Genomic DNA, 13,282 nt, shown 5'->3' with positions numbered 1-13,282 from the left:
TTAAAATAATTTTATGTTAACAAACATGAAATTCCCGCAATTTTCAGAAACAACTACATTTGTGTTATTACGAAATTTTAAGTGGACTAATGTACAAAAGACAAATAACAGTGGGAGCTTTGGGGGTTTTCCCCCAGATAATTTTCAAATTTGTAGTCTTAAAAAAGCATTTTAACTCCATATTTTTCAAAAACTCCCAATTCCACTTTAGATGTCATCCCCCAGGCGGGTGACACCCGGAGCAAACCGCTCCCCTGCTTCCTTAGTGACACCACTGCATAATATACAGTGGCTCCCAAAAGTGTTCATACACCTTGAAATTTCGTAGTAAAACCAAAATAATGCAAAACGCAATTCGAATATGAAGTCCAATTTTTACTTTCTTCTATATCTAATATATAGAAGAAAGTATTGGATTCGTGCAAATTTTCGAATTTCGAATTTTGACGGATTCGAACGTTTTGAGGTGTGCTGAGTCCATTTCGACCATTTTTGGAAAATGTCTGTATGTGTGTGTGTATGTGTGTGTGTATGTGTGTGTGTATGTGTGTCACGTCTGTGTGTGACCAGTTTTTTGTGGCCGCTCTACAACAAAAACTACCGCATGAAATCGAACGAAATTTAGTACACGTATGTGCCACTATGTGAACTTGTGCCCATTAGTTTTTGGCGCGAATTCCTCCAAGGGGGGTGGAGCAATGGGACGTTTTTCGAGTTACGCGTGCTTGCTATTCCTCAGGAAGTAACTGGCGGAATCAAACAAAATTTGGTCCATATGTTGCCCCTAACTGGAGCAGGTGCTGATTCAATTTTGGTGTCAATAGCTCAAACGGGGGTTGAGTTATAGAACGTTTTTTGTCGTGAATTGTGACTGCTGTATCTCAAGAAATAACGAACGGAATCAAACAAAAATTTTTTGACAAGTAGCCCTTAGTGGGTATAAGAGCTGATTTTATTTTGGTGTCAACAGCTAAAAAGGGGGTAGCGCAATCGCCCGTTCTTTTTTTCCATTGTGAGTGCCCTATCTCAAGAAGTATTGCTACGTTCTGTTTGAAATTTGGAATATATGTGAATCCATACGTAAACAGGCTTTGGTTCAATTTTGACTCCAATCGCTCCAAGAGGTGTTGATTTTTTTTTTTTTTTTTTTTGCGAATAAAAATAGTTTTATTAATGCAACAATAAGAAAGATAAATCGTAATAGATTGTCGTCTGCGTATTTCTCGTGATTTTAATTGTATGGAAATGATCGGAAATATTATCTCAATGATTTAAAATTTTTAACTGTTGCCATCTTATGTTTTTTAATAAATAAAATATTTGTAATTAATTCAAGTAAGGCTTTTAAAGTAACTTTCAATTTTCGCTCTTTGCTTTGCTTTTACAATAATTCAGACATTGGGATGGTCGTCAAGTTTTTGCATGTGTCATTTTGTTTTTTTGTTAGGAATATTGCTTCCTCGTCAAGCATGGGGAGGGATCAGAAAAAGGAAAAATATAGAAGAAAGTTTCGTGATGGCCACATCATCCCAATGTTATCTATACATATAATAAGATGTTTGTGTGTGTGTGTGTGGCGCGCATCCTGGGAAAACGGTAAGGCCTAGAAAGATGAAATTTGGTATACAGGTGCAGTTTTTGCTGAAGTTGTGCACCTCGGGCTTCGATTTTTGATATTTTTAATAGAAAAAGTTATTTAATGTTTTATGCGTTTTTTTGCACTTTTTAGTACTTTTTACCTCACAGACCCCGAACCAATCGCACCACACAAGTATTTTTTGTACTATAGTGTAGGAAATTTAATTTTAAATATGACGAATGAAAAAATTTTGAAGATAGAGCAATTTTTGTATTTTTTATAAATTTTTGAAAAAACCTTTATTTCGCATTTTTTTCTGGGTTTAGTTTTTTTCGAAACCTATCCTCCAAAAAGTATTGAGTCCTCAATTCCAAAATTTTAGTTGGTAATAGTAAAAACATTTCGCCCCCTTCAGAAGAAAAAAGTTTTTAAAAATACCCAAAAGTTTTTTTTTTACAATTTTTTAAATGCAGAACACGACGCGACCTGTAAGCATTGCTGGCTGAGTTCCGCACTTCCTCATCACATGACCTAACTGAAATCATTTGCTTTCTCTTCACTTTTTTTTTTTTTAATGTTCATAGATTTCATACCTTTATTTTTCCAACCTTTTTTTTTTTCTGGACTGTTTGCTATATTTATTTTTGGTTAAATATTTTTGCGCATTTTAATTCAATAAAAGCGGTGATTTTTTTTATCTTTTGCAAGCGCTGCTTTTTGCACACTACAGGGAACACAGAGCCTTTTTTTTGTGTGTAATTTTAAGTAAATAAATAAAGCCCGCGGTTTTTTGCATGATTTTTGTAGGGATTGGTGGTTATGTTTGATAGATAGAGAGATGATATTAAGTGAGCAAAAAATGTTTTTTTTTTTTACATAGAAAGCATTGTTAATTACTATCAGAGGTAGATATGCATGGAATCTTATAGATAGATAGTTAGAGAGAACGAAAGGTGGACAAATATAGAGGTGGATACAGTAGATGGACAGTAAGAAATAGAGGAACTTCAACGGGGGATCAATAGCCCCCCCCCCACACACCCACCTCCCCCAACCCACACACAAACACACACCATGACTTTGAAAAAACAATGTTTCACATAAAAGTGGAAATGCTTTTTGTTATTTTCGGACAAAATTTGCATGAAGAGTATGATGCCCTTTGTGCCTCCCCCCCCCCCTTAAAAATATGCCAAAGGACATAACGGGAGGTAGATCTAGAAAATACTTTATTCAACACAAAATTTATTTAAGCAGCTGCCAATCAACCTTGGCGTAAAAAGGCGAATGATAATATTGATGTATAGAGAAAAAGGTTGATTAATACCATCGACAATTTTTTTAAGCAACCGCCGAAAAAGTCAACATTATCGTAAAAAGGCGAATGATAATATTGATATATAGAGAAAAACATTGATTAATACCGTCGCTAAATTGTGTAAGCAGCCGCCGAAGACGGCAACCCTGGCGCAAAAGGCGAATTGCGTAAAAAGGCGGCTAGTTCTAAATAAAACCCAGTAGTGTTTTAGAAATACTGCCTGATTTTATTTTTGAAATTCGACAAAACACAAAGAGACAGAGAATTAATGCACCACAAAAGTCATCGTACTCTGAAATATTTTCGAATAAATTTATGATTAAAATTACCACATGTTTTTTATTATTGTTATTTTTGCATTGTGTTGACACAGTGAAATCATTTCCCTTTTGTTTTTCGTTTATTTATTCCCTAAAATTCTGCTTTCTATTTTAAAATGACTGGTATTCATAAAAACAACAAATGCTATTGGAAATTTGTTTTTTTTTTTCTTCACAGTAGCGATAAATTGGTTTGAAAAGATTTTTTTTTTTTTTTTTGAACAATTTTAGTTGTATTGATTACAATCGGCTGGATTTAGAGTAAAGGTTGCTCTAAGCTATTTCAGGTTTTGGGTCTCTTTAGCAGTCCAGATAACTTTTCTGTTGTTGGCAAAAAAAGCCATTTTTTAAACTACCCCCCCCCCTTTTAAGTAGGGGATAGAATATCCCCAATTTTGGGGGTCCAGGGGTTTTTCCCCCGGAGAAATTTTCATGCAATAGATATAAAATCCTGCATTTTAACCCATTCATGCCGGTTGGTACAAAAATATACCAACCGGGAAAAAAATTAGAATTCGTCCTCACATGATGCTATCTCCCCAATAGCTGTACATTTTACATAGTAAATAATCACAAAAAGGGAAAAAAATATGTTTACTGTATCTTTGTTAAAAACGGTCGTAACAGTAGGCTTAAAACTTGAATAAATCATAACTCCAAAAGCATTCGTCTTCCGTCAAAAAGTAAAATGCAAGTTTTGCATGTATTTTAGTAATTTCAAAAAGGTTTAAAAATTGTACCATAATTGTAACAGTGTATTTGATTCAGATATACTTTTAAAACGTTGTTTTTATCTTTGTTTCGTGTTATGAATTCTCTTTTACTTTCAATGGTAGAAAATTGTACCAACCGGCGAATATGTAGTCACTGTCTTGCTTCGGGCAAATGAAGTGTTTAATCTAAAATTTGTACAAATAAGTGATATTTTTAAAAGATTTTAGTAGTGTTGTTAATTTATTATGGACGTCATGGACGCAAAAAGCTGATAAGAGGAAATTCGATTAGATTTGAATATAAGCTGTGGGTGTTATTCTCGTAATACGGACTTTTATTTTTTTCGGTACCATATTGCGTCACCTAGATGAATTGGTATAGCATAAAATATTAGTATTGGTATAGTATTTGTATGGTATATTGGTACAGTATGGAAAAATAATAAGAACCTAAGTACCAGAGGAAACGCATGCCATTATGGGCAATTTTTTACTTTTATTCCTGTGCTAAATGATATTCTTTCAACTTATACATTGAAAGAGTATACAAATGTATGTTCCATTGGGTTCAAGAAATGAAATGAAGGAATACACACACAATCAACCAAGAACAGCATGTGGTAATGCTGCAATAAAGATGATGCTGTAAAATGGAACGGCAGTACTGCAGTAGCAATTACAAGCAATGAAGTATTCAGGACATGATGTGAATCAAGCAGTAAATGAGATGCTTTTGAGAAAAATAATTTTATTATTCCAATATCGTAGTTATTGAAACACATAGCAAGTGCATCTGTCAGATAGACCTTTTTGATCTGTAGAAGAATACGGTATTAGAAATAGTTGCAAAAAAAAAAAAAAATGTGGAGGTCACTTTTTTTTTGGGGGGGGGGGGCAATTTCTGCAAAGTGCTGTAAAAGAATGGCGAATGTTCCAGACTTATTGAAAAGAAGATTCGCTATTCATTCCGAGAAGATTGTGATGCATAAATATTCGGTTAAAAATATATTCAATTCGAAATTTTACTACATTTTTAGTATTGATTTTTTCAAGTTCATATTTCATAAAATTTTATTTTACAAAATGAACACATTTCTTTTTTTTTTTTTTTTGAAATAAATGAAATTGTAATTAGAAAACTCTTTTATGTAAGTGTAAGTAATATTCTACAATTATAAATAATTATAAGTGGTAATCAATGCAATTATTGCAATCAAACAATAAATGTAAAATTTGCAAACAAAATGTGCTCACACCATACAAACGCCGGTTGGTAGAAAAATCGACCATAAAAATAAAAATAGAAAATTTAACGGGAAAAATTAAATTTGTGTATAATGCACTTACTAGACATAAAATAAATAAATACTAATAAAATTATCACAGTTTATTGTTTTTTTCGAAACCGGCATTAATGGGTTAAAGACTTTTAAGGGGTAATTGGAACTACAAAAATCTCGGAAACAAATACCAAAATGCTCTTTTGCAAATTACAATGATGCACAGAAAAGATTGTTTTCGGGTTGACAAATCAATGACAGCAGTCCTCATAGAGAAAAAGCAAGGAAGAAGAGAAAATTATGCATTGTTATTTGCTTACATTGGCTGTCTGTTCAGTTCAGTTAATTTTTGATCATGCCTCCAACCCACCCACAAATAAAACAATGAATTAAATACAAAATGATCAATAGTAAAAAATGCTTTAAAAGAAATGGTGTATATTATAGATTAAGAAAATAGGTAACAAGAGAGCAACATGTTTCCCATTTGGACAATTTATAATTTATACACTTGATAAGAAATTAAATTGAAGCACACTTTGCTTAGGAATTTCAAAGACTCATCTAATCCGTTTCAAGGACTCAAGAACAATTAAAATTATTTAAGGCACTTCGAGTCTCTGAAGTTTAGTACTAGGTTGTACAGTTTTACAGTATTGTTTTAACTTTGTAACAAGCTTTTAAGTTTAAAAGAGAAAGCTATAGATAGAACTTTTTTTTAATTAGAAAAAAAAGAGGTACTGTTTTTCGTACCCCCCCCCCCCCCCCCCCCCCCTCCGGACTGAGCAGATTAAAAATATACATTAGAAGTAAGATAAACGCAAGCAATACAAAAGAATTTCCAAAATTACTTCATTCGGGATAAAATAAAGAGCACTATATGAAACATGTGAGTCACAAAAATTTATCTCAAGTAATAAGTTACAATGAAACGCGAGAACCATGAATTTTAACTTTTTGATGCAGGATGTGGCAAGAAACTACATTTGACACATTTTGGTATTTCTTCCCCTACCCCTACCATTTGTTATAAATTTTTAAATATATGGTTTGTATCCACACTTTTACAAACTTTCAAGGTTTGTAAGCATTTTAAAGTGATTTATGTTTTCAAATACTTTTCTTTTTTTTTTTTTTTTAAGAACGAATCGTGAAATTTTCTGGAGTTAAGGGCCTTTAACAAAGCAGGCGCCCTAAGCTATAGCTTGTTTAGTTTATAGGTAAATTTTTTTTAAATCTTTGTTTCAGTTTCTAATCTGTTGAAAACAATCGTTAATTATTTTAAGTATTGCAGCTGATTGCATAGCTTGTTCTGCCGATATTTTCACTCGTATACTTGCCCTAATGGTTTTCAATTCAAAGTAGTCGTTTTCAACACATTTCAGCAGCCCGGTGACAGCTTTACTCTTTGAAAATACAATGTATGTTAACCCCCCCCCCCTCCTATTAGATAGAATAGTCGCTATTCTCATTTCCACTTCTGAACTATTCAAAAAAAGAAAAAAGAATCATGATTTTTTTCTTTTAAGATTTTGGAAGGTGTGTTGTTACCATGTATAAAGTCCTCCCAACTCACCCCCCATAAATCCACCCATGTGCATGATATTCTACTGAATAATAACTTAGTAAGATTATTTACTAATTTTTTGACATTTTTTCAAAGTGTACAAAGACTTTTGTGCAATAAAGTTTCTGGGGTTTTTTTATTACTTATTTCTTAAAAACCAAGTTTTATTATGTTATTAAAAACTTTCATGTAGTTTTGTTGAAAATAGATTATAGATCTTATAATTAAATACCTATTCCAAAATATTAATTTTAACCAATGGATAGGGGCGTATTTCATTGAAAATTCTAAGTGTATGAGCACTTTTGGGAGCCACTGTAAACGTTTCAATATTCATCTTGTTCATAATATAAAATTTTTGCTTTTAGATTTTAGCTGAAGAACAGTTTAGTTGCATTGAAAAAATTAAAACTACTGGTTATACATATATGGCTGCATCAGGGCTGACTGCATCAACTGTTGATATGACCAATCATACTCATGTGACCAGGATGGCAGATTTCGCCCTCAGGTTGAAAGATCAATTGGACTATGTGAATATTCATTCCTTTAATAATTTCAAGATTAGAGTGGGTAAGCATATGTTTTGCTAGCCTTCCTAAATATATTAATTAAGCATTAATTTTTCAATTCATTTCATGCAAGGTTATACCGTTTCTGTTTTGTAAAACATCTTTATTTTGAAAATATGTCAGCCCTAAAATTAATTCAACTAAGAAAAATATCTTTTGTTCTGTTGAGTCTTGGTCAAGCCAGAAATGTTTGATTTCATGATATGGAATTCTTTGTGCAGGCAGATAAGCCTGAAACTGTCAGTCTGCTCTTAGTAGCAAATTTTAAGGGCTAATTCCATTTGTTTGTGCTGTTAAGTTTTTAGGTACATAATGCTTAGTTCTAATTTTAAAAAGTGTATATAAATGGAAAATGTTAATCTCTTTAAAATATTTATTTCGAAGTATCTGTTCTCTAATTTGACAATAAGTTGCAAATCTTTTCTAAGGAATTAAAATTTACTACAATTTCATCATCAATTACAAGAATATTATACTGTAAGTTAAAAATTCAAAGTGGCAGTTTTTAAAAGTGAAAATGTTCCAATTGAGCATAAAAGCACCAAGAATGTTCTGTTGTGACGTTTTGAATGTGTAGCTATTTTCATGTTATGTGTTAACCTTCCCCGCCCTTTCCCTGCAGCAGAAACTAGCTTTTACCAAAGTGTATTACTTGATTTCTTTTTTTTGGGGGGGGAGGGGGGGTTGACATAAAGTATTTTTAAAATTCTTTGTTTCTTAATTTTTTTTTAAAGGTTTAAATGTTGGACCTGTGGTAGCAGGTGTAATTGGTGCCAAGAAGCCACAGTACGATATTTGGGGTAATGCTGTTAACGTTGCTAGTAGAATGGATAGCACTGGAGAGCTTGGTAAAATTCAGGTAAATTATCAAAATTGGTTGTTTCCATTGAATATAAATGTGTTAAAAATTGCATTTTTCTTATATCCTCAGTATTTCTTGTAAAAACTATCATGAGTAAAATAAGACTATGTGAATAAAAGAACAAAAAGTGATGAACAGAGTCAAAAACTTACTTCACTTACAGGGGTAGGAGTTGTCTTACTTTTCCAAAAATTCATAATTTTTAAGAAGTAGTCCTTAAGCTCCTAAAATTTTGAATTTTGTCCTAAATTTTCTGATTTTTTTTCCCCGAAAAACGTTTCAATTTAATCAGTTCAATTTTTCAATCATACTCACTTGTGTGTAATGCAAACAGTCGTCAGTTATGAACTGCTGATGCTATGATGTCACTTCAGTAGATTAGTCTATTCCAGTGCTTCTCAACTGGTGTGTCTCTGCACAATGGTAGGCTGTGACAAGGTCCTTGGTGTGCCGCAGTGTTTTCCAAATTGTAGAAAAAGGAAAAACAGTGATTCATTTTACTTGCGCAAGAGATCAGATATAATGTTGCTAGTTTAATTAATTGCCATCATGCGTTGAAAACTGCATACCAACTGTGAAACGTTTATTTTACCTGCTTGTCAAGAAATCGTTCTGGGAAAGATAGGTTCCGATGCAATGAATGAGGTGGTGGTCAGGGTACCAATTCTATATGAAGTTTTTAAGCGATGAATTAATGACATTACAGATGACATTAAAAACATTAGTTTTATAATCTACTAATAGCTGGAAAAATTTTATTTAATGTTGATGAATCAACAAACATAAAAGGTTCACTACTCTTGCTAATGAGGACAGCATTCAAGATCATCATTTTTTTTTTTTTTTTTTTTTTTTTTTTTTTTTTTTTTTTTTTTTTGCAAAGAGCTTTCTCAGCTTGCAACTGTGATGAAATATTATGAGTTTCAGCTAAATAAATAAATTGCAATTACACAAGCACTGCAGTGATGAAGCTTTGCAATGATGGAAAATGTCAAAGAGTTCATGTTGAGCCTGAAAAGTCAAAATCCAAGTGTTCAAATCAATTTCCTCCATTGTGAAATTCTCCTGGCAAACAATATGCCAGATCAGCTGAAGTCAGCCATGGTTGAAGCCATAAAAATGGTCAACAAACAATCAAGACTACTTAATTCTCATATTTGCATTGTACTTTCTGTAGAGGTGGTGGCAGATTATCACTCCCTGTTTCTTCACACGGTGGTTCGGTTGAGAAGCAAGGTCGAACCAAGAATTTTTAAGTTGAGGTTACGAGGTACGAATTCGTGATGTTTCACGAGAAAACAAAACATACCAGTTTGTTACTAGATAAATTTTGTCTGGTAAAACAAACGTACTTGGCTGATATTTTAAAGAATCTTAATAAACTGAATAAGAGAATTCAAGGACGCGGTGAAATTGTTTTTTGTACTGACAAGCTAAATGGGTTAAAATCAAAAATTCAGACGTGGAGAGAAGAGTTAGATCGTGGCTCAGTGGACATGTTCAAACGGACCAGCTACACACTATCTGAAGGAAATGGATATATTGAACATGGTGGCATAATATTTTGCAATGATTTAGGACAAAGTTTATGTACTACTTGTAGCTACTTGTAGTTGACTGGAATAGAACAAAAGGATATGATTCATGATCCGTTGAAGCATCAGCAAAGAGCTTTCTTCTGCAAAGCATGAGAAAAATTCATATAGACCTCAGGAGCGACTGCTCCTTAAAACTGGGGTACAGCGAAGTGCTTTTGGATGCTCATTGGCTGTTAGTAAATAGGTACGTAAAAATCTCTGATCACGCTGTTCACAAGCTGTTACTCTAACCATTTTAAAGAACATATATATGTGACGTGAGACTCTTAGCATTGTACTTTTCAAGAGCAACAAAATATCATATCTAGATCCTTGTATTAAAAACTTCTTGTAGCTCTTCTTAACATAGAGTGGAATAAAAAGGGCCACTGTCTCTCAATATAGGCATTAGTTTCTCAGTCATGGTAAGTGAACATTTGAGACTTGCTGGCCATAGTAAGCACTAACATTCATGAAGAACTTTAAATAAATTTCTAAAGAAACTGAAATATTTAAAGGATTTCAAATATTTAAAAGATTAATTGTTATATCCGTATAGAAGTGGTGGTTGTTTCTCTTCCTTGCTTTTGACTTGAAAATGATGAAAGCACAGTCCATATTGGTGTATGACGTTTGGTTTAGTGTACCGCAAGGATTGAGCCAACTATCAAGTGTGCCATAGAGTAAAAAAGATTGAGAAAGCCATCAGTTCTTGTAAAAACAACTAAAACCTCACATATTTTTTTAAAAATAAGTTTGGGATGGTTTTGAAAAATTTTATCAAGTGAAAAATTGGGAAGTCTACATGAAAATTGTAAATTACTTTTATGTGTAATAAGTGAATACATATGAATAATGACAACAAAACAAGTTTTGTTCTATTCAGAGAATTCCCTCAAAACTTATAAGTTCTCTTTGACTTCTGCTTTGCTTTCCAATTGTTTACTGGCACATTCATTCTGAATTTCTCTGGACAATATTTGATCCTTTTGTACCCAAAAAATACTGATGTATACTGACATCATATCAGTATACAAAAGTTTTCATTTTCATAATGGTAAATGTCTTCAATTAATTATAGTGCTGGATCTTTAATTCTCCCAAGCTGGTTAAAATCTTAAATTTGCTGCCCTTCCCCATCCTTCTTAAAGTTTTTGTATATAAAGTTTCAATTTAAAAGCACAGAAATCAGAGGAGTTTGATGCCCACCAGAAATGACTATCTGTGACAAGGCTTACCTACCCCCCCCCCCCACACACACACACACAGATTCAGCATTGATTAATCCCATGGTTCTCTTTAGATTGGCGTAACAAAGAGAAATCAAATTGGGCTTGGCAAAGCACAAAATTGAAATTGTGCGCACAAACATTTTAAACTTTAAACTGGTGCTAGAGCTTCGTGCATGCCGTTACAAACAAGTTCCTTCAGCATTAAAATCTGCAGGCAATATAAGGGGTGAAAAGTTCTTGAATTTAAAATTGATTTGCTCTTATGAATGAGGTTACTATAACTGAGTGCAACTGCATCTAACTTGATAGAAATTTGAAGAATGTAAAATTAGAAAATTTTTAAAAGTTATTGTTGATATAGGGAGATTACTGTAGTTTTCTCTATATGCTTTTCATACAGGCTTGTTTTGCCTCCCCCCTCCCAATATCTTAATCAGGCAGTGTCCATGCATAAAGAAAAAATTACTTTTTTCATCACTTTGATATTCTTCATCTCTCTTCTGACTCTGATATTCTGACATCCTTCTATACTTGTTCTATTAAATTCTGTACTTTTTCTCCAGGTAACTCATGATGTATTCTTGATCCTGAAAGAGCATGGTTATCCTTTAGAGTGCCGTGGATACATTAAAGTCAAAGGAAAAGGTGAAATGCTCACATATTTCCTCACAGGTTACAGGAATAAACAGCTTCCGAAAACTTCGGTGGTTTAAGATGTGTAGCAATCTACATAAGTCTTCCCTAGGCATATGGAAACGTTAACTCAACTTACAGCCAAAGCCTTGAATTCAATGGTGGTATCAGGTCAAGTGTGAAAAATTGAAAACTCGTACCAATACATATCCTTATATAAAAATTATATATGTATCAAGAGTGATTCAGTGCTGGAATGCAATTCCTTAGCTCTCCTTCTCGTAAAATTGGTCATAACTCGAGATTCAATTAGTTCTGATTGGCATTTCAATATTGTGGAAAATTTACAAATTCACTTCTGATATATACTCAGTGCTACAGTTGGTGGGGGAGTGCAGTCATGTAAATTTTTTTTTATTGTAAAAATAATGCAAATACAGAGTAAATTGGTTTCAAGTCGCATTTTCTTTTGGGGAGTTGAAACAAACCCCAAAGTGAGTTCCCTCAAATATTTTTTACACAACACCATGTGTGTGCTTATATATATATATATATATATATATATATATATATATGTGTGTGTGTGTGTGTGTGTGTGTGTTACCATTAAAGTGTATAATGCAGTTATTCTATAAACTAACTAATGAGAGACAGTTAAAGTATAAAATAAACAATTTATCTAAAATGAAATGACTAAGTATTCTATAAATTAACTAATGATAGACAATTAAAATGAAAAAGAAGCACTTTATCTAACTTATTCAGCATATAAATGGTACTTATGGAAACGTACCATAAAATCATTTGTTACAACCAGGATTACCAAAATGACACTTGGAATTACAAAAAACATTATTTCTAAAACAAAAATATTTTTTGTTGACACACTGAGTTTTATACGTTATTCTATGAAATAACTAGTTAAACCATGAAATACAAGAGAGTTTTACACTTTAATGGACACTATCAGCTACTCCGTGAAATAACTAGGTATTCTTTAAAATAACGGATTTCAAACTATAACAGTCAGGGGCGTAGCTAAGGGGGGGGGGTTTGGGGACAAACCCCCCCCCCCCCCCGAAAAGTTAGTCTCAAAAAAAAAGAGAAAAAGAAGAGAGAAGTGAAAGAAAAAAAAAGAAGAAAAGGAAAAAATTCCAAGCGATTATATATATATATATATATATATATATTATATATATATATATATAAAAGAAGTAACCCCCCCCCCGAAAGTCGGGTCCACTGATAACAGTAATATATATATATATATATATATATATATATATACATACACTCACATTCACACACACAGGGTGTCCTGGAATGTCGTGTACAAGCTTGGAATGAAATAGGAGTGCGCAGTGAACAAGAACAAGCAGGAATAACTTTAGTACATATAGTCGCAAACGCAATGCGGACGTGCCACATGCTCACGAAGCCAGACCCTGACGGATGTGAAATATCATAAGCTTGTTACACAAAGACGATTTTGTACAGCATTTTAGATTTTAAGAATGGTTTAAAGCAGTTGTTTAAAGTTGCGACTAATAACTCTAATATACTAGTCAAACGACTTTACAGCGAAGGAGGAAAAATTGTCAAATTAGTTTGTAATTGCGGTGGTCAGTA

At 32.9% G+C, this 13,282-nt stretch overlaps 1 protein-coding gene across 1 annotated transcript in view; it reads left to right on the top strand.

The window, feature by feature from the left end:
* LOC129225790 (adenylate cyclase type 5-like) overlaps positions 1-12,702 on the top strand; it is a 57,226-nt gene extending 44,524 nt beyond the window's left edge. Inside the window, exons 15-17 of the mRNA XM_054860300.1 lie at positions 7,146-7,350; positions 8,084-8,208; positions 11,584-12,702. Of these exons, the coding sequence (XP_054716275.1) occupies positions 7,146-7,350; positions 8,084-8,208; positions 11,584-11,733 (480 nt within the window). The 3' untranslated portion in view covers positions 11,734-12,702. The remainder of the gene's footprint in view (positions 1-7,145; positions 7,351-8,083; positions 8,209-11,583) is intronic.
* Positions 12,703-13,282: the final 580 nt, after the last annotated feature.

Source organism: Uloborus diversus, chromosome 7, assembly GCF_026930045.1.
Source record: "Uloborus diversus isolate 005 chromosome 7, Udiv.v.3.1, whole genome shotgun sequence".
Classification (NCBI taxonomy): domain Eukaryota; kingdom Metazoa; phylum Arthropoda; class Arachnida; order Araneae; family Uloboridae; genus Uloborus; species Uloborus diversus.
The sequence above is the reverse complement of the archived record's forward strand: the minus strand, read 5'-3'. Positions and strand labels throughout refer to the sequence as shown.